Source organism: Canis lupus, chromosome 16 (assembly GCF_048164855.1).
Source record: "Canis lupus baileyi chromosome 16, mCanLup2.hap1, whole genome shotgun sequence".
NCBI classification, from domain to species: domain Eukaryota; kingdom Metazoa; phylum Chordata; class Mammalia; order Carnivora; family Canidae; genus Canis; species Canis lupus.
The window spans coordinates 45811472-45833654 of NC_132853.1; the positions used below are offsets into that span (position 1 = coordinate 45811472).

The 22183-nt window shown below is 47.3% G+C and overlaps 1 protein-coding gene across 3 annotated transcripts in view; it reads left to right on the top strand.

The window, feature by feature from the left end:
• Positions 1 to 22183, top strand: part of RGS9 (regulator of G protein signaling 9) — a 68593-nt gene that overhangs the window by 26744 nt on the left and 19666 nt on the right. For 2 of the 3 annotated variants that reach the window (XM_072781056.1, XM_072781057.1), the window contains exons 9-13: positions 4315 to 4377; positions 12824 to 12853; positions 13581 to 13642; positions 15633 to 15746; positions 18652 to 18767. In XM_072781056.1, coding sequence (XP_072637157.1) covers positions 4315 to 4377; positions 12824 to 12853; positions 13581 to 13642; positions 15633 to 15746; positions 18652 to 18767 — 385 coding nt within the window. Of the gene's footprint in view, positions 1 to 4314; positions 4387 to 12823; positions 12854 to 13580; positions 13643 to 15632; positions 15747 to 18651; positions 18768 to 22183 lie in introns of all 3 variants that reach the window. The other variant, XM_072781055.1, reaches the window with a different exon arrangement.

The following is a 22183-nucleotide window of genomic DNA, read 5'->3' on the forward strand; positions in this document are numbered from 1 at the left end:
GGTGATCCAGGCTCAGAGAGAGTCAGTAGGTTGCACAGCGCTGGGATGTGAATCCACATCTGTCTGATGTGCTGCCGCTGTAGGATGTGAGGTCCACCCCTCCCAGCTTGGGGGGCACAAGATCTAAATTGCCATAGCAGGTGAGCAGCATCTCCTGGAGGTAAGGCCTAAGTGCTGAGGGGGCTCAGCGAGGGGTGCTTGACTCAGGAAGTGCTGGTGGCGGGGTGGTGGTGGTGGTGGTGTGGTGCCGGATGCTGTATCAGAGAGCTCATCATGGGCAGAGACCAAGACCCGATGTGGGTGGTGGTGGCTGAGGATTGTGACCCAACCCCTGCCCTGAGCCCAAATGCTGCCTGTGACTCAGCATCCATATGCTGGGGGCAGGTTAGAAGGGGAGAACAGTGAAGGAAAACGATGTTCCTCTCCCATGTTTTACCCAAAAGAAACAGAGTGCAGATGTAGGCAGGATGCAAACAACAGTTAATTGCGTAAATCAACAGAGGGTGAATGGTTCCTTTAGAGAAGTCATTTTGGGGCCTTCTGTGCATCTTTGCTGCACCATCTGGGACTTCTGGGTCTCCCAAGGATAGGGTCCACTGACGTGCGGACCATGGGTATATGGAGGATGTGGTCCAGGGACAGAGGCAGTGTGTGCTCCAAATGACACGGTCACTTGTCCGAATATCAAGCTAACTGGCCATCACATCAACCACAAACCCCGACACTCACCAGAGCAGAAGGTGTCTGCCTTCCATTTCTTGTCGAGGTTGGGCTGAATGTCCAAAAAAGAGAAACAACAAAATAAATTTGAATAGATAAAAAGACAGATAGAAGCATTTAAATCTTTACATATGAGCTTATATCCACATAAAGGAACATAATGAAGCTATTAAAATTGTATTTTTTAAAATATTTTGTTTTATTTATTCATGAGAAACAGAGAGAGAGAGAGAGAGAGAGAGAGAGAGAGAGAGGCAGAGGGAGAAGCAGGTTCCATGCAGGGAGCCCGATGTGGGACTTGATCCTGGGTCTCCAGAGTCATGCCCTGGGCTGAAGGTGGCGCTAAACCGCTCAGCCACCCGGGCTGCCCTAAAATTGTATTTTTAGAAGGCCAATTATTGATGTAGGAAAATGGTCTGACATTTAATGTTATATCATAAAGGCAGACGGAAAACCCACATACTCTGATTCAAATGAAAAAAAATCCGAAAAAAAAAAAAAAAAAAAAAAAAGAAAAAAAATCCGACATCTATTTTGTGGGTGCCCACGCTGTGCCAGGTGCTCACTCAGCAGTGGGGATACCTGGACACTGAACCACGACAGACGATGAGCCTGTGCCCTCAAGGAGCTTACAGTCTGACGGAGAGCTGGGGACAGAAGCGATTGCACACACGAGTGCATACTATACAGAAGGGCAGGACGCTGGAAGGGGGCAGGGGTCCCGTGTCAGCGCGGGGTCTGGGAGCACCTCTCTAGGGAACTCATGTTCCAGCCAACATCTCCCAGTGCAGCCCCGTCTCTGTCTCTTTCCCCTCCTTCATCTTGTTCATGTAGCTATTTGGTATTTTATCTCTTGCTTTCTGTCCCAGGCACCAGAAGGGGCTGAACTAATATGTTAGGGAAAAGAGTGATGATGGAGAACAGAAGAGGAGAAGGGACAGGAGGGACATGGTGGAGTGTCCCCAAGCAGTGTCCCTCAGCACCAAGCCTGGTGTTGCCCTGGGGATGTCGCCTCCTCATGGAGCAGTTGTTGGGCGTACAGGTTCTTTCCTCACCTGAATTATGATGCATTTAGGAAGTTGCCTCTTTGACTTATGCCCAAGGGACATTCTCAGGGCATCACAGCCTGGCACTCACAGGGAGAGGGGTGGCTGTCTTTGTGGGCTTTCTGCGTGTGGCACTGGGGCTGGATGGGCCTGCTGGCGGCCCACAGCAGGGATTGCTCTGGTCTCCTGCACACCGCAGGCAGCTCTGGCGAGTACCCTCCTGTGTGCCAGAAACTGCAGCGCCAGTGGCTCTGCAAGTGGCAGGGGAACAAAAACTTGATTCTACTTGATGAATAAATGAATGAATCAGTGGAGCCTGGGAGTCTTCCAAACCAGCAAAGGTGGAAAGGCAACCCCCCTGGGGAGTTTTGACGGCAGGGCACCGGGATGGGGCCACAGCTCAGTTGGGAGCAACTGAGATGCTCGAAGGAGGCAGGAGATGGGGAGACGGGCTGCCAGGAGGGCACGTGTGGCCGTCTGCACAGTGCAGGGCAGCCAGGAGGGGCTGGCACTGGACAGGCTGGCAGGATCCTAAAGCCCACGGGGCGGCCACAGCTCTGAGAGTCAAGGCCGTCTGGTCTGCGCGGCGGAGGGCAGCCCTGTGCTGATTACGGTTGTGCAGGTGCACCAGGGAGCACTGGGGCAGCCGAATTTATATCAGAACATGGGGCAAGTTTGAAGGAAAGATTTGGAGAACTAACACAAGACTTGAGCAGACAAGTGCACTGAAGCTGCTGAGGTTGTAGGGGTGCCAGGAGCATGGTGGGCATGTGTGTGTGTGTGTGCGCGTGCGCGTGTGTAAGTGTGTCTTTGGGGGTAGTTCTTTGTACCAGATGGAGAAGACAGTTCCTAGAACTCACTTTAGGGATGTGCACGGATTCTCATGTCCCCCTGCCCCCACCTCCATGCTGGGTTAGATCCTGTTGAAGGCTGGCTTGGACTTCCACATTGTCCCTCATAGCACTTGTCACAGCTGTAATTTATCATTTGTGGGATAAGTTGCCGAGTGGCTGCCTTGCCCACATGACTGGAAGTGCCTCGAGATGCCAGCTGGGGATGCCTTGAAGTGTCACATTCCCCACAAGCTCCCCAGGCTGAGCACAATGTCAGCCATGGGAGTGCCTGATAACATATTTGGTGATGGAGGTCCACATGTGACGACTGAGGTGAGGACAGCCACTCCCTTCCCCTGTCTTTCCCCACCGATTTTTCTACTGCTTTCTTTTGTCTCTTCCTTGCCTTGGCTGTGTGCCCAATATCTGCCCCCTGTGGTAGCCTGCTGAGCTAAGTAGGCGGATTGAGCAAGTAAAATAGAGGATGCCCAGTTAGGTTTGAATTTCAGACAAGCAGCAAATGATTAATGTCGCAATATTTTTATGCTTATTGTATATTTATATTAAAAACATATGGAATGTATTTTTATGTATCAAAATTGTCATTTGTCTGAACTTCAAACTTCTCTGGGCATCCTATATTTTATTTGGCAACCGTACCTCTGAGCTAAACACGTGATTGATGTTATTGAGGTTGAATCTGTTGGGGGGAAAGCTCAGTGGCCTCCTGCCTCTGCGTCAGGGTCATAGGCCGGGTTGATCATATGTGTTGGGAACTTGATGGTTGCCTACATCAAACTAACAGAGAAGGAAGTGAAAGACTCAGCTTGCTAGTCAAGGAATTGGGGAGACCAAGCAAGGTTGGCTGGAAAGTTGGTTGTCTGACAGAGAAGGGGACTGGTAAAGCCTGAGGGGCCCCACTTTGGCCCCGGCCTTTACATACACGATCCTAAAATGAACATAAGCCATTGCTCAGTAATTGCTTAGAGCTTTGCACATCAACTTGTTAAATCCTCAACAAGAACTTGACATGTAGGAGAGATCACCTCCATTTCTCAGGAGGGGTAGCGAATGTAGTGAGAGGTGGTTTCCAAAATCTTCATCACAGCTAGGAAGTGGCAGTTCCAGCATTGGAAACCAAAGGTGCTGACTGAAGCCTGGATTCTCCAAAGCACCGCACTGTAGGGTGGGGAAGGAGCACTTCCAGAGGAGTTGGGAGTCCTTTGTACTAATCCCAGTGAAGTCTTACTGAGTTTGAGTTTTATCCATCCATCCATCCATCCATCCATCCATCCATCCATCCATCTATCCATCCATCCATCCATTCACCCACCCATCCTTTCCATCCATCCATTCATCCATTTATCCATCCATACATCCATCCATTCATCCATTTATCCATCCATACATCCATCCATTCATCCATCCATCCATCCATCCATCCATCCATCCATCCATCCATCCATTCACTCACTCCTACACACACCTATCCATCCCACTGTATTGGGTTTTAGGGATGCCACGGTGGTGGAACAGCCCCATGAAGCTTACTAGCTCATCCAGAGGGTCTTTGAATAACTGTAGTTCCCCATGGGCTAAGCCACAAGCCCTTCTTAGCTCAGGCTTATAATTGGTAGTTTGACCAAGGCCTAGAGTTAATCAGAAACTGGAGAGTCTTCCAGTGGTGGTTCTTACATTGTTTTTCTTCCTTTTAGCCGGGAATGAACAACGTACTAGACTATGGCCTGGACCGAGTGACCAATCCGAATGAAGTTCAGGTAAACCAGGTAGGTCTCTGCTGCAAACTTTGGGCAGGGCCTATGTCACGTTCCTAGGCTGGGAAGGTGTCCACACGATTATTGTCTATTTGTGCCTGTTGGGGCAATGATGTCTCCCCTTTGGGACTGCCAGAAAGATATCTTGTGACACCAAAGTCAGGAAGGGGAAAGGCCATGATAAAAGTCTTGCATGATGAGAGATGAGAGAATGTAGAGTGCAGGTCAGAGCAAATGGGACCTAGGTGGTTGATATTCAGACTTTTTTGAGGCAGTTCCCCCTTTGATGAAATCTGATGTCTGATGAAAGTTATGAACCTGTCTGATGAAAGTTATGAACCCATTCCTCCCAGAGATGCCCAGACAGACGTTTTGCACACAATCTCAGCCAGTTCCCTGACATTCTGGAGACTGTAGGCCCCAGGCTCAAAATCTTATACCGACTTTGGGTTTAAACCTTAATCTACATAACTAGAATGTCACACTTCCTTTTGCATCTCAGTAGGGTGAGGCCTTTGCAAAGATTCTCTTATGCTTTTAGTTTTAAAGGATCCTGTCCCCAAAGAGGCCACTATTTATGATGGATGGCCATTTTCCTATGATAATTTTTTATTTAAAGGAATGCAGTGCATAAGCTGTTGAAACAGTGGGCATCCAGGGTAGGGCTTCTCAATCATGGCACTATTATTTTTGGCTAGATAATTCCTTGGGGAGGGGGTTTCCCTCATGTTGGATGTTTAGCAGCATCGCTGGACTCTACCCACTGGATGCCAGTAACTCTATGCCTTTCCCCACCGGCCTCCTAGTCCTGACAGTCACAAATGTCCCAGACATTGTCCAGTGTGCCCCGAGGACCAAGATTGCCCTGATTGAGAACCATGGAGCCTAAAACTCACTTAAACTAGTCTTAGAAGTTTCATTGTGTTCTGTCTAATATTGTCCATGGGCAGCAAGGGGTCAGGGACATTTTAACCTTGTGTCATCTGTAGCCTAAAGGCTTGAGTGGAAGGTGGGAAGAATATGCCAGAGAGGAGGAAGAAGGAAGTCCACTGGGACCTGGAACTCCAGATGGCTGTGGGGAACCCAACCAGTGCATGAGGCAGAGACATGCTTGGGGTTAGGGATGGAGTCCATGTGGAGAGGAGACATCAAGGCCCTATAGGGCATCCCCTGGGCATTGCTAGGTCTCTTGTCCACAACTCAAAGTGACCCTTCCTTCGATACACATATGGCCCTGTCAGCCTGTCAGTCTTTTCCATGTTCCTGTCGTCAAATGACAGATAATTGCTGAGGCCTTGTAGGCTTGGTTGCTATGGAAACAGAATCATCAAGGAAAATACTGAACCCGGGTAGAAGATCTACTTTTTTTTAAAACGAATAGCTGGCAGTTCTGGAAGCCTCTGTGGTGTGGAGGAGGGGAGGGTACAGGTGGAAAGCACATTACTCCATGCTGACCCTAGCCGACTGGGGATTTGGCTTACCTGTGTATGTGAGAGAGAGAGAGAGAGAGAGAGAGAGAGAGAGTGTGTGTGTGTGTGTGTGTGTGTGTGTGTAGCAGGGAGTTTTAACTCCAGCTCTGGGAGGACAGCTGAGGAGTGGAGACGCTCCATTCTCTGGAGCTCCATTCTCTCCATTCTGTGCTCCTTGGGGTGTAACTTCCAAGGCCAGACCCCTCCTCAGGGAGAGAACATCTTCAGGCTCATGGCAGTCAGGCCCAGAGAAGAGCACACCTCCTGGCTTTCACGGCCCACTTCTTGCCAGATGCTGGTGATGCTGTGAGCTCAGAGTTGGAGCACAGACAGTGTGTGAGGCTGAGGGCTGTCTCTAGCCATGGCCAAGTTTGCCATGGGAGTGTTTTCACTTCATTTACCCTTCTTCTCTCTCTCTCTCTCTCTCTCTCTCCCACCAGCTCTCTTTCTCCCGTCTGCCCTTTGGCTGCTCTGGAGTACTCAGAAGAATAAGGAACCATAATTCTCATGCGAGTGGGGCCTCTCCTGCTCAGTCAGCCCCAGCGTGTGTCAGGCCCAGCCACTGGGGGGATGGAGGCTGGTGCCATGTTTGATCTGTTGGCAACGCTTCCTACCATCTGACTAAGTGTCCCCTGTCTTCCCTGGTTTATCTGCCCTGAGGGGAGAGGGTGGAGGGAATGGGAAGTGTCTCCATGAGGCCTTGGGCATGCAGAGGTTCTGGATTTTTGTCTCATTCCAGAGAGGAGCACTCATTGCTGGTTTGAAGAGAGAGGCCATCTCTGAGAAGTAGTAACTTCTTGAAAAGATGCCTGTTCTCCTTAAAGGGAGGCAGATAACCCAAAATAAGTGAACACCATCAAGCATAAGAAAGACGACTATTAGGTTGACAGGTGTCCTAGGACTTTGGGTGACCCGATTCCTCAGGCTGATGGCCATTGGTTAGTGTGGGAGGAACTGGCCGTGGTCCCAGGGCTGCACCCAGAGAGCATGTCCTCTCTCAGTTCCCATACCCTGGGGGACACTCAGCCCCCCTTCTTCCCTTTATTTCAGTGAAAAGACAGAACAGGGAGGCTGGGCATTAGCCTAGCCATGGGCATTGGTATACCCAGGGCTGGCCCTTCCTCCCCTGACCCTGACAGGGGGACAGTGGTCATTTTGTGATGAGGGCCAGTGTGGTGTGCTGAAGAGAGGTTTGACATCAGGTTAAGTCCCAGCTCAGCCACTCCCTGGACATGTGGTCTTGGACAAGCTCTTGAGTTAGTCAAAGCCTTAAGGTTCCTTGCCCATAAAATGGGAATAACAGTAGCCCCTTCTTCAGAGGATTAAATTAGATCATTTATGTGAAGTGTCTAGAATGGTATCAGACATGTAGAGGCGCTCCACAGGCAGTAGCTGTCATTATCCTAACTGTCGATGTGTGTGAGAGAGGTCATTTATGGGACCTGATTTTGGGGGGCTGTCCTTAGGCCAGTTTCCTCTTCTGTCCTCCCACTGTCTTATATTTCCATTGGGTTGGAAGTGGAGGGAGGAAGATACGCACCAGTTCAGCTTCCCTGTCTAGTCCACAGAACAGCTGCTGAGAACAGACGTGCACGTTAGTCTTTGGATAAAAGATGGAAATATGGCTCCATGGAATTCAATAGTTTGTTCTTTAGAGCCCTCAGCCTGGCTCTCAGTGAGAGAAAGTTCCTCACCACTACCACATACTCTTACCAACTGAGGACAAACAGTTCTCTTCTTGTGACTGGCGCTGGCTGGAAGGGACAGCTCCCACGGCGCCCAGGTCCCCATGTGTGCCCAGCATGGGGCTGAGGGCTTCGCACCTGGTCACAGCTCAGTTCAGACCCACAACTTTCTGAGCGAATGAGTATTACTAGCATCCGGATCTCGCAGTTGAGGAGAGGGCCAAGAGAGGAAGCAACTCATCCAAGACACGCGGCTCAGAGACAGAGAAGCTGGGATTTGCACTTCAGCCTTTCCTGCCTCATGTGTTCTACTGTCCAGTAGGTGGCTTCTGGAAGCTTTGCTGAACATCATTAAATTCTTACAGTGGCTTGGGAAGAGAGGTAGTATTGTTCTGTGTTTCACGTGATGAAATGGAAACAGACAGGTTCCATGTGGGTCTTTCCCAGTTCTGTGGCTCTTCCTCTTCTCTGATCCCACCACTATTCCTCCTCCCCGCCCCCCCCACACCCTTCCAGTCTGCACCCAGGGTCGGTGTCATGAGTGGGTGACCCACGCACTGGGCCGCAGCTCCACACCCTCCACACCCAGGTCAGGTCCTTTATTTGGCTTAATATTTTCTTGTCACCGCCTTGAAGTTCTTTTTTTTTTTTTTTTTTTTTAAGATTTTATTTATTTATTTATTTATTTATTTATTTATTTGAGACAGACACAGAGAGAGAGAGAGAGAGGCAGAAACACAGGCAGAGGGAGAAGCAGGCTCCATGCAGGGAGCCTGATGTGGGACTCGATCCCGGGTCTCCAGGATCACACCCTGGGCTGAAGGCAGGTGCTAAACCGCTGAGCCACCAGGGCTGCCCCGCCTTGAAGTTCTTAATGCTTTCTTTGGACAAGGGGTCCCACATGTGCATTTTGCACGGGGCCCTGCAAATTCTGCAGGCTCTCCTGCCTCCATCTGATCAGGAAGTCCATGGCAGGACAGACTGCTTCAGGTGACTGCGACCTCAAATTCTTGTCTCTTTGGACAGGTCACTGCCTCCAATCTCTTGTCTGCTCTGCATTAATGACTTCAGTTCCCAGACTTCCCGGTTTCTGACTTTTGACCCTCTCTCTGCTCTCAATGCCCTTGTTCCCCGAGTTCCCCTGGTTGTCCCCATCTCCTGTGTCACTCTGTGGCTTGCCTGGCCCCTCACCTCTGTTTCTGTATATATTCCTGCCTGGCTGTCTGATCCCAGGGTCCTTGCTTGTGCCTCCTGCTTGCTTCCATGCTCCTGTCTGCAGTAGCCCCAGGGCCTCTCAGGGCATGTCGTGACTGACTCCTCCTGCCCTGTGACAGCTGTCTGCAGGCCACACCCGGGGTTTGAGGCCTACAAGCCAGCCATAGAGCTGTGTAAACGGGCTCTAGATGTGTCCCTATTTGGGTCACTCCAGAAGAGAAAAAGAACAAGTTAGAATTCCAAGAATGTGTAGCATTCGAAGCTTCCTTAGGCAGAGTATCTTACCGTAGCAAAGTGTGTCACTTGGATGAGGAGTAAAAGAATGAATTCCCTCCAGGAGGGCCAACTGTTGAGAAAGTAAGGGGTTTTGTGCATGGATTACTGGGAAAAAAAATGTTTATTTCTTATGCTGTCATGAAGTGGTTTTCTTTAAATTGCTTAGAAATGTGCATGCATGCACATGTACACGCTTGTGTGCATGTGTATGTATGTATGTGTGTGTGTGTGTGTTTAATAACTTCACTTGAATATTTAGTTTTATGGCCTTTGGCTGAGTAATCATAACATGGACAGGTTTATGAGATTTAGCAAATAAAAATACTGGCTTCTCAGCTGAATTTGAATTTCAGATAAACACCAAATAACTTCTTTGGTATTAAAGTATGTCCCAAATATTGCATAGGCATCCTGTGTTTTATTTTATAATTATGGCCAACACCCCACTGTACCTACTCTCAGCAATAGTGTGTGAACCCTACTCAGTAGCCACTGTAGGTTGAGCCCTTGCTCTATGCTAGTCACCTCTATGTGTTATCTCATTTAATGCCCTCCCCCTTTGCTATCGCCTTTTACAAATAAGGAAAGAGGCTTTGAAAATTTGCAAAACTCATCGAGAGTCAGATAGCTGATAAGTGACAGAACCAGGAATTTGACCTGGGTCCCAGTCTGAAAGTCCATGCTCTTTCCTAAGCCTTACCTCCCTTCCCCAATCACATTCTCTCTCTGTCTTCTAGAAAAGTCCAAGACCCTCTTCTGCACCATCCCAATGTCCATACTCCCTTAACAGGACAGAGATAACCCTGTATGTCCATCTAGAGGAAGCTGATTCCATGGAAAGCTATTTTTAAAGCTAGAAATAACCAGTAAAATGCATGTGGGAAATCCAAGGTAAGGGCAGGGAAGCCTCTGACTCAACCAGACCCATTCCTTTGACTCCCAGAGGGTGGCTGGTAATCGCAGGAATCAGAGAACAGTCAGTGAACCGCACCACCAATGCAGAAGCCCTAACGGGGTAATGCAATCAAATGAAGTGAATTAAAATATGAAATAATGAGATAATGGCCCCAGAAACATATTAGAGCTAAAAGGCAGGCCATGCCAGGTAGAAGAGAGATGGGAGTGTGTGTATGTTATTATGGTTGACTTGCAGGGCCAGCTCCCCACGGAGCCCAGAGAACATCAGGCAGTCTGAGAATCTGGCTCATTTAATCTCTGTTGATCTTCTCAGGAGCCCCCTGCTCTCAGGAGGTTTGATCTTGTGTCCCAGGCCCTTGTTTATGACTCTGGCGGTTGAACACAGGCCTGGTATGATTGTGATCTTTACCATCATTAGTGTTTTTTTCTTCCTTAGCTTTATTGTTGACATACAACATCTATAAATTTAAGGGGTACGATGCGATGATTAAAACTATATATATTGCAAAATGATTACCACAATAAGGTTGGGTAACACGTCCATCCCGTCACATAATTGATTTTTTTTTTTTGAGTATGTGGTGATGGCATCTAAGATCTATTCTCTTCAACAACTGTCAAATATATAAAACAGTATTATCAGAGTCACTGTGCCCCAGATCTTGTTTCTCTGAGAGCTGGGAGTTTGTTTTCCTGTCATTAGTGTTGATTAAAGAGTTTCCTGTCTTTCTGTTTCATCTCGCGATCAGGGCTTTAGCTGTCTTTTTGTTTTAATTTTTAATGAAATTGCTGGACAGAGTCATTCTGTGGTGCAGCCCCCGTGGCTTCAAGGTCAAGAGGAAACTGGTGAAGAGTAGGCTGTTTTCTGAGTCTCATGGATCACTCCTCAGCTTTGTGAAGGGAAGATCTAGGTTTAAATCCTGGCTAAACCCGTTATTGGCCAGGAGGTATTGAGAAAGTCGCCTGTAACATCTCAGCAGCTCAGTATCCTCAGCTGAAAATCAGAATATAAAACCTCCCTCCCTTAAACTTTGTAAGGCGTCGGAGAGGTGTAAATTGCTTTGCACTGTTAAGTGATTACTATTCTAGGCAAAGATCCGGCTTCTGCTTTTTTTTTTTAATAATAAATTTATTTTTTATTGGTGTTTAATTTGCCAACATACAGAATAACACGGCTTCTGCTTTGAACAGAGGGGGAAGACCAGTAGATAGGATTCTTAATCCACTTTAGCACATTCTAACAAGAGAGTCTGAATGTATTAGATTTGAGTGCAAAGCCACTCTGGCCCCTGGGTCCTTTTTTTCCTGAAATGTGTCTTCTAAAACAGTGTCTTGTGTTAAAAGATAATGGGAACAGATAATCAGCAATGATCCATATTTTGGATCCAAAATATGGATCATTGTGGTAGTGTCTTCAACTTTTTAGGTGGAAAAAGTTCAATTCTACTAAGCTTAGACTAATCTCCATTTTTCTAGGCCTCCAAGCACATGGCAGCTGTCATTTATCTGATTTTTTTTTTTTTTTGAGCATCTACTCTGCACCAGAAATTATGCTAGAGGCAGGCATGGTGGCCCTGCTTTTAGTGGTAGCTGGTGGGTGATACATATATGAAACAAAATGACACAAATATTTAATCACAGCTGTGGTAAGGGCTATGCAGGAAGAAGTCAGGGTGTGTGTGAATCCAAAACAGAGAGACCCGCCTTTTAGTTTTCTGAGATAACTTTCCCTACTCCCCCACCCAGGAAAAAGGATTTCCTGTGAAAAGCAATTACATAAAAGCAATCTAATAAAGCAAAATGAAACCCTGCATGGATTAGAAAGGAGAGATACGTATGTGACATTCCAGATTAGACCCTCCTCTATTCCTTGTCAGTGGGCTCATAGGCCAATACTTAACTTTGCTAACTGGCTAAGGGAAATCGTGTCCTCCTCGGGCTTCTGATTCTATTCCCAGCGAAGATCTGGTTGTGTTAAGCTGCTTGGATTCTGGAAGCCAGGAACGAAGATGATCAATTTAAAGTGTAACAGTCAGCACCAAGTAGCCCCTGGACACAACCAAACCTGAAAAAACCAAGACTGGCATCACCAGCTGTGCCCAACTTCCAGGAGTTGCATGAAGCAGAGAAGTGATGCTAAGGACGCATGTCTGATTATAGAGGGATTTAGGAGGAGGCAGGTCTGAGTGGTATCTAGGAGGTTCTAAGAGCCTATACATGGAGTCTCTCTTGGGAGCCAGCCTTTCTCTGCTATATCGCAAAAAAATCCAGAGAGGATGCCCTACAGCTCACTCCAGGCACGAATCTGCTTTGGCTGCTTCAACAAGAGGATGGGGCCCACCTGATATGATCTACATCAAAACAGCTCCACTCTGGGACTTAGCTTTCAGTGGTTGCAGGTCTCAAGTTTTTCAATCGTGTGCTTTATATTTGGCAATGTGGTTGCCTTCTCCCCCCAACACTTGTATTGGTCAAGTTGTTATGAATGCCTGAGGAATGGATCTCTCCTGGGAGAAAAGAAACAAACATTCCAACTGCATACTTGTTTCCCCATATTTATGTCTCATTCCATTTAGGGTAGGCACTGTGGTAGATTGGGACCAATCCCAAACATAGTCTTGAATTCATCTTGGCTTTTGGGAGAACAGCGTGCAGTTATAGTAGTAAATCATATGCGTTCCCTCATCAGAGCCTTGGTCGAACTAATTCTCCAGTGGTTGTCTAGAACAGGGTGAAGGCAGTGGTCATGGGGAAATCCTGTCTTTTAAGTAAGAAAAGGTGAAACCATTTTTTTCATGGGCAAGGATTTTTATTTCTCAAATGGGTATTTGAACCATAATGAATTAATGGCATCTGTTTAATGGTTTTTGCTTCTTTGTTTTACAGAAACAAACAATCACTGCTGTCAGAAAAGAGGTAATTAGTTTCCCAGTCCCAGGGAAGTTTGATTTTCAGTCCTCTAACAAATTATATGTACTTTGGCTTTATGCTCTGCCCTCAGTAGTGAAATGAAAAACCACGTGTAATGTTCAAACAATTATTTCTGGATTAATGAACGGCGCAGAATGACAAAGCATCTTTTGTAAGATCTAAATGGATCAGTGCTGAGGCTCAGGATATGAAACACCATCAGAAGAGCCCAGATCTGAGGGATGTGGGGTAGATGCCACAGGGTCTGCTTGCCCACCCCAGCCCCTCCTCCCACAATTATGGGGCAAGTTTAGAATCTCTCTGAAGAGGCATACTGCTTATTTTGGCAAATTTTGTGTCCAGGGTGCAAGACAGAGCTCTTGAAGGTGTTGGCTATTGAGGTTAGACCTGCTGTGTCAGCCAGAGGCATCTGAGGGAAAAGCCAAGCATCCATCCCCACGTCTCGATTTAATGCTCCTTAGAACCTTTTGTTTTTCCAATTGGTACCTCTTCCTGAACTGATACATGATGGGCTGTGGAGGCTCCTAATTTAGAGTTTGGGGTCACCCCTCTACTGTGGGTCTCTGCCCTGTTAGTACCACCATGAGTGGCTTAAGGGGATGGAAGGGCAGATAAGTGGCTTCTGGTTCTGGGGGCCATGTGTGAGTGCCAGTGCTAGTGACACTCAAGGGTGGGGAAATTGGGCATCCTCTAACCACTGTGTCTCTTCCAGATCATGTATTACCAACAGGCCTTAATGAGGTCCACGGTGAAGTCTTCTGTGTCCCTTGGAGGGTAGGTCCCTAATTTGTTGGTCTTGCTGAGGTTGGAGCACGAGGTGGGCAAGAGGAGAACTTTCTGCTTTAAGGAGAACTTGAGCGGTCATGAGCTGACCTATCCTAAGGAACTCTGAGGGACAAAACCGGTCTTCTCAGGATTACGTTCCTAACTCTCAGTCTTCGTGTGTCCAGGGCTCATCTTGGGTTAGCCAAAGTTAGGGTTGGGTCAGGTTTTGTACAAGACTTATTGTTCTTGGAAGCCACTACTGTGTGGATGAAGAAGGTGGGCAGAATTGAAAGTTCATAGACTGGACCCTCTGGGGGATCCACACTAGCCTGTATTCCTGTCGCTACCCACTCAAATTTATTAGAGATATGTGAGTTATGTTTACTGGTTCAATGTCTACTTAAATGTCCGTTGTTAATTTCTGATTTAAAATCTACTTACGAAAAAAAAAATCTACTTAGGATAAATCAGAAATTTACATTTGACTTATGGAACATCCAGAAGGGGACCTTGAGCCAGTCCCCCAGAGGACATTATTGGGGAGATACAAAAGGGTGTAGTGCCCCCCAGAGGGTTTAGGACCACCTTGCTAACTCAAAGATTTTCCTGCATACATGAAAATGGACTTGACTTCTTTCTGGAGAGGCACAACATGGCTAATGATTGATTTTGATTTTGCGAGACCCAAGCAGTGGTACCAATCAAGATGGAAGATGTTGTATTTTGTCCAGTGCCTTTCTTCCAATGTGGCGAGGGGTCAGGCTCTTATAGAAAAAAACGAACAAATCCTTCACATATCTTCTTACATCTTCCCAAATCCCTGCTTTGTATACATACCACCTGCCTGAGAAAATGTGCCCTGACCCCACCCGCAGATTTCCACAGCTCCTGTCTGCAGCTGCTGAGCTCCATCCGTCACAGATGAGAGTGTACCGGTTTACTCAATAGTCACTCACTTTGGGTCGTAACAATCATCATTGTTTTAGGAGAAAGTAAAAACCCTCTACTGTGATGTACCAGAAACCCACTTTAACGAAACCAAACAGAAAGCACATGGAAGGAGATACAAAGGTTGTTGGATACTTCTGACACCCACTCTCCAATTTCTGTTTGTTTTAGGGACTCATTATGAGGATTTAACATCACTGGTGTTAGGACTTGTGGGCCAGTTTTCTTTTTTCTTCCCTTCTGTTGCCCCACTCTAAAGGCCTTGCTGAGAATTGAGAGGGTCTTGGGAGAAATGAAGCCAAGGGGCCTGAGTTTTGCACAGAACTGTAAACCTAATGTTCTGGGATATCTCCAGGGCATGGGTTCTGTTCTATCAAAATCTCCTGGCTGTGGGCAGATGGCAGAGCAGGTGTCTCATGTGTATACCATGGGTGCAGTCCCCCCACCCAAGGGCCAGAGGCACAGCAGGCTTTTCCACACTGCCCGTGCCCCAGGAATGTGCTGCCTAGGCAGGTCTAACTCACATAGAAGAAATTAGCTCTTGCTCATATTTGTGAATGTGGGATTCACACCTCAGTGAGACCATAGGCTTTGAGTGATGAATCTAGGTTCCCAAATTTAGGCATCATCCTGACCAAGTGGGGAACGTGATGTGGCAACAGAATCTCAGAGAGACCATGGCAACCTCATGCTTCCAAGATGGCACCACTAGGACACTGGTTTGAACACATGCAAACTGACCGGCTTTGAACTTTGAAGACTCATGATAAAATATCAAGAGGCCTTGTTTTAATGACATCAGTACAGTAGAGAAACTGCAAAGGGATTGGACGGGAAGACGATGTGTCATCTCATGAGTAGATCAGGGACAGATCCTGTCAAATACCTGCCAATCCCGAAGGCTATTAGAGCATGTTTCTAAGAAGGCAGCAATAAGTATGCAACTAAATCGATAAAGAGACGGGAGGACAGGCTGGTCAATCAACCTGAGTATTGATTTCGCCTCTTGGGTGTTGAACTTCTAGGAAATCATTTTCCATTTGCTTTTCAGGATTGTCAAATACAGCGAGCAGTTTTTGTCCAATGACGCCATCATGTCAGGCTGCCTCCCTAGCAATCCTTGGATAACAGATGACACCCAGTTCTGGGACTTAAACGCTAAATTGTATGTATTTGATATATTGGTGTTTTGTGTGTGTGTGTGTGTGTTTTTAAAATAGCCTTTTGAGTTATAATTCAAGTGCCATACAATTCATCCAATTGAAAGTGTGCAATTCGGTGGTTTCTACTATATTCCTGGAGTCGTGCCACGATTACCACAGTTAATTTTAAAACATTTTCATCACCCAAATAAGAACCCCCTTCACTTCCCCAAAACCCCTTCAGCCCTAGGCAACCATAAAACTACGTTCTGTTTCTGTGCATTTGATGAGTTTGGACATTTCACATAAATGGAATGATAAACTATGTGGTCTTTTGTGATTAGCTTTTATTTATTTATTTATTTTTTTACTGAAAATAATGCTTTCAGAGTTTATCTGTATGGTGCAGTGTATTAGTACTCCATCCTTATAAATGTGTGAGTGATAGTCACTGTAAGGAGATACACTTTTTTTTTTAAGATCCATTCATCAGTTGGTGGACATCGTCTCTGTCCTTTAGCTATTATGAACAATGCTGCTGCGAACATTTGTGTACAGATTTTTGTGTGGACGTATGTTTTCATTTCTCTTAGGCATGTACCTAGCGGTAGAAATTCTGGGTCAGCTGGTAACTCTCTACTAGTAATATATTGTTTTTGAACAGAAAACGATCATCTTTATGGCTTTGCAGTTTTGATATCTAATTAGAGAAAAAAATAAGTTCCTGGAGGCCAGGGCCCTACACCTGCCTTGGCAATTATACCACTCACTCCTTTGCTCTGTTTGTGGATTATAAAGAATCGTGGCTCCTGACTGGGCCTATGTAAGCCTGTTGTTTGTAGGAGGCAAAAAGGTAGAAATGCAGAAGGAGAAGCATAAGCTGATGAAGGAAGAAGAGAAGGTGTAATAGTCACATCAGAGGGAAAGATAGGGCAGGAGGGGAGGAAGGAAGTGGCTGGTCAGCGTGGGTAAGACAGGTGGGGTGATGCGAAGGATTGAGACCATCAGGTGAATACCACAGTTCAGGTCCCCACCAAGGTCATTACCACGTAAGGCACAAGGAACGTGCAGGTAGCACAGATCCAGCCAGGTGAACAAGCAGAGCTTCCCCGTAGCTTGGGGAATCCTTCCACCTCCTGGCCTGCTGAGGGCAGCTGATGGGTTAAGGAGGGTGCTCATGTGAGTGTGGGGTCTACTAGTGTCACCTGCAGGGCCCAAGATTCTAGAGCCACCTTCCGGAGAGGCCTCCCTCCCACGCTGGGAGCTCTAGTTATTAGGGTGTTCCAGTTCCCAGTGTGTCAGGGAAGAGAAGTGACCGGAATCGCCTTGTGTGCAAGGATGTGCATTATTCAGCTCTCTCTGGAGGAGAAGACAGGGCTGCCTGGCCAGAGAAAGGGTTTTCTTGGGAGAGCTTGGGATGGAGACGCGGTTAGCTGCTGAATTTTAAATGAAATGGAGAATACGGTATTGAAGCTTGAAGCAGAGATGTGCTGGGGAAAAGAACAGGGGTGATGTATTGTGTAGGAGCCATCCATCAGAGGGTTCTAGAGGGGTGATGCCGAATGGAGGCCCCACTGAACAGAGGAAGCCTTGTTCTGAATGGTTTAGATCTTCAAGCCGTATTCAAATCACCTGGGAGGCTTAAAAACAACAAACAAACAAAAATCAACATCCAGCCCTCACCCCCAAAGCCTCTTATTTGGCCCAGGCTCCCTTCTTATCCTCACCAATGGTTTTTAAAAGCTCGCATTGACTTTAATGAATAGCCGGGACTCACAACACTGGTTTAGAGCATTGGCTCCCAGTATGGCCCCTGGACCAGTAGCTGCAGCATCATCAGGGAGCTTGTTAGAAATGCAGATTCTGGGCCCCACCGACCCCTGTGAACCAGAAACTCAAGGGATAGCACCCAGCAGTCTGTGTTATTATGAGCACATGTCTGCTTCTTATGTGAGCCTTGGTCTTCTCAGCAATACATGGGGATGACAATGGACAGCTCACAGGTCATCGCTTAAAGACCTTGCGATGTTTGTAAAACACAGTGCCTCACAGGCGGTGACAGACTGGTGGCTCTTCATGTTAGTACAATATTTGTACTGTTTTCACGTTGCTATAGAAGGCACAAACTTGCTTGGCCGCCTTTAGATCCCATGAGCATGAATTGTAGCCGGTCCCGGCTCTAGCTGCCACCTTAGTGGGAGGTGTGGTGTCGTGGACTTGGAAACCTGTGTTTCCAAGGGGCTCTGTTGGGTTCTGGAGAATTTCATAAGGAATAGGAGAAAAGCTAACTCTTTTTCTCATTTTCTGGAATGTTAGACCTCAGCCAGCTGTGCTCAAATGTCCTACCTGGGAGCAGCAAGACCTTTCCAAATGTGGAAGTGCTGGGGGATTTGTATCTTGGAGGAGGCCCTGGGAGAGGGTGTATCGGTGACAGTAGGGTCTGCCTGGGGTTGGGGGCCTGAGGGCAGGTACAGGACGAATCATTGGCTCCTACTAGATGCCCATGTAGTCCCGTGGTGAAGGGACATGGGGCAGGGTGGCAGTGGCCAGAACACCCATCACCAGTGCTGCTCTGGAATCCTCTTCTGGTCTGATGTGGCAACCGACCCTCCGCTGGCCAGTCTCCATAGGCCTTGGAGGCGGCATCTGTGTTCCTTTGCCCTGAAGTAGAAAGGAGTGGGCCCGAGTGTGAGGCTGTTTGCTGTGGGCATCCTTCTCACCTCCGGGGTACCAGTTTTCCAGATGAGCCCAGGGGACTTACCTGAGGCTGCATTTTCCTAGCAAGTGATTACTTGGATTGTTCATTTGTGCAGGGATTGGGGTGGGGGAGGATTGGGTTGAGCCCCGGGCTGTGGGACTCCTGAGCTTGGTGGGGGCCCCTCCCCTGCATTGAGTGTCTGGTGCATTCATAAATCATCATCCTTGCAGGGTGGAAGTCCCAACCAAGATGCGGGTGGAACGATGGGCTTTCAACTTCAGCGAATTGATCCGAGACCCCAAGGGCCGACAGAGCTTTCAGTACTTTCTCAAGAAAGAATTCAGTGGTGGGTCTTTGATTTTTTTAAATACAATTTTTACTTTTAGAAACACCCCTGCAAGTGTCAGGCATAGGGTTTCGAGGATTTCTCAGTAGAGGCCCCATAGTTGGGGGATGGCGTGGGGCCAGGGTACTGCATCTGCTGACAAAATCCACGTAGCATTACCCACATCTTCGAGGGCTTTGTCCCCTCTGGCTCTTCTCACTTTCTCATGCTGATTCTGGGGTCACCAGTCCAAGAGTCCTGCACCCCCTGCAGCTGAGTACAGCTCCTCAGGGAACCCCCGGCCAGAAGGGAAGCCAAAAAGCAAATTTTCTCTGTCTGGCAGCCTGGTTTCCTTCAGCTCACTGCTTCTCTGACCAGGCTGAGCATTTGAGTCACCTGGGGGTATTTTAAAAACACATCCACCCAGATCCCATCTCCAGATGCCTCTTTTTTATTGGTTTGGGGTGGGAGCTCGGCAGGTTTGAAAACTCCCCAGGTGATTCTAATATGTGGCTGCGCTGGAGAACCACCATCTCAGCTTCCGCTTTGCTTCCTTTGGGGCATCAGGAGCGGGACAGGCGGGGCCCTGTTTTATACTCCATCTCCAAGTGGCTCAGCATGGCAGGGAGGCACTTGCAACTCCTTAAATACACTGCCCCTGAGAAAACATCTGGGAAAATTAAAGGTCAGATTAGGTTCGATTTCAATAGGCCAAGCGTTCAGTTGGGCTTCTCCAGCCTTTGCTGAAAGAAGTGTTTTTATGGGATCCGTTCATTTGCTTACTGGATCCCTGACCCTGCAGAGCATCCTATTTGAACCTCCATTCTCAGCCACTTGCTCCCAGGACCCATTTGTCTATGGGGTTGCGCCTGAAACTAATCCCAGGGGACATGCCATTAGCCTGCTTGACTGTCTGATGCAGCACATTACAATATGGATTCCTGACAATCCTTCTCTCTAATCAAGCCTAATTGCCGTGATAAAATAAAACCCAGACTAGATGATGGGAAAGGCAAGTGCTTTTAGCTGCCCCCCCCCACCCCAAGCAACTGGCGAATAAGAGGATAGAGTGCCATCTAGCGGCAGCATGGCAAACTGCACCCTGAGCTTTCCCACCCTCACTTGGTAATAGTGAGAATCTGTTGAAAAGATTTCCTTGTGTTATTAAAATAGCACTTCTGGTGATCTCCTCAAGAGATTCCCGAGGCTTCAGGGGTAAACAGGGGAGATGAATCGTGAGTTTTCTCATTTAAATCACGTTTTTAAGAAATCGGGATCTACTTCGCATACCATAAATACGCGTACCATGTAATTCACGTGCCATCATCCTTTTAGAGTGTACAGTTCAGTGGGTTTTTATTTATTTTTTAAAAAGGTTTTATTTATATATTTACGAGACACACAGAGAGAGGCAGAGACATAGCAGAGGGAGAAGTAGGCTGCCTGCAGGGAGCTCGATGTGGGGCTCAATCCCAGGACCCCAGGATCACACCCTGGGCTGAAGGCAGACGCTCAAAACACTGAGCCACCCGGAGGTCCCCAGTTCAGTGGTTTTTAGTATAGTCACAAAGTTGCACAACTGTCATCACTATTTATTTGTAGGACATTTTTACCACCTCACAAAGAAACCCCGAACCCGTTAAAAGCCATTCCCATTCCTCTCTCTTCCTCTGCCCCCTCCCTTCTTCCCCCTTCCTCACCATTTAGGTGACCTCGAATTTCCTGTCTATCTTCATGGATATGCCTCTTATGGACATTTCATATAAATGGGATCATACCTTATGTGGCTTTTTGTCTTCTTTCACACAACATAGTGTTTTCAGGGTTCATTCCTGTTACATCATTTAATGGCCCTTCATTCCTTTTTATGACCAAATAATATTCCATAGTATGGAGAGGCCACCTTTCGTTTATCCATTCATCATTTGGTGGCCCTTTGGGCTGTTGTGAATAATGCTGCTATGCACACTCATGCACACGTTTTTCATGTGCTCACTTAATTTTTTATGGTAATAAAATATTCATCACATAAAATTTATCATTCTAACCGTTTTTAAATGTATGGTTCAGTGGCATTCCGCACATTCACGTTGTTGTGTACCCATCACCACCATCTACCTCCAGAACTGTTTATTTTCTCCAACTGAAACTCTGTCCCCGTGAAACACTAGCTCCCCATTCGCTGTCCCCCCCAGCTCCTGGTGACCACTGTTCTACTTTCTGTGTCTATGAATTACTCTATTTTTAGGTACCTCATGTAAGAGGAATCATACTTCTTTTTTGTCCTTTTGTACGGGCTTATTTCACTCATTTCACTAATGTCTTCAAGGGTCATCCCTATTGTAACCTATGTTAGAATTTTATTCCTTTGTAAGGCTGAATCACATCCCATTGTATGGTTTTGGCTATCCATTCATCTGCTGATGGACATTTTTGCTTCCACCTTTGGCTATGGTAAATAATTGCTCATTTAATTTTAACCTTAAGCATTTGCTTTTTTTTTTTTTTTTTTTTTGCCATGAGTAAGGTGGTCTCCATCGCACTTGTTGTGAGAGTGATTGGCTGTCACTTAAAAGCATCACTGGCTTGTCCACTCCTGCCTGTGATCTCAATCCTAAGAGCACCCTGATATTCATGTTGAAGAGGAAGGATCACTATAGTTATGGGACAGACATCAACTAGTTTAGAATTATGCCGCTTTTTCCATTCCGATGCACCTGGGAACTTTCCAGAGAATGGTGTGAATGGAGAGGAGGGGGAGCTCCTGTCTCTTTCCCCACCCCACAGCATACTGTGATTTACACACATGCACGTGCACACACGCACATACAACACACACCTACCCACATGCACACCCATGTGTAATATGCACACACAAGCACACGTGCACACACAGCCACTTGCTGCCCCACTGCTGTGATCATCTGTATTTTCTTAGGCACAGATGATCACCTGGGTTGCTTGGACCCAAGTACTCGCACTCCTTGTGGGTGCCGTGGGGAAGTGAAGGCTCGAGAGGAGACTGGCTTTCCTTCCGGGCCCAGAGGAGCCGAGTCTATGAGGCTCAGGTGAGCCTCCTCTGGGTCCCCCAGTGGCCAGGCCTTCCCTGAGAGTCCATCATTGCTGGAGCAGCCACTCTGTAAGGACCTTTGGCTGGAATATGCCACACGGGGGGGCTGTGAAAGCGGGGGTCTCTACACACAAAGGAAGCAGAAGTCATGTGCAGCTGCTGAGCATGAGCGAGGTGAACGGGGGCTTTATGAAGAAAGCCTGTGGGGGAGCAAGCAGGACGTGGGTACAAGCCTATCCTATGCTAGCTTGTTCAAGCAGTGTTTGCTACAGTCACATTCCAGGACAGTCCTAGGGCGTTGATAGGACCTCTGACCCCAGGAGAGGCCCGCGTGGCTGCAAACGTGGTGGGCGCCAGGCTGGTTCAT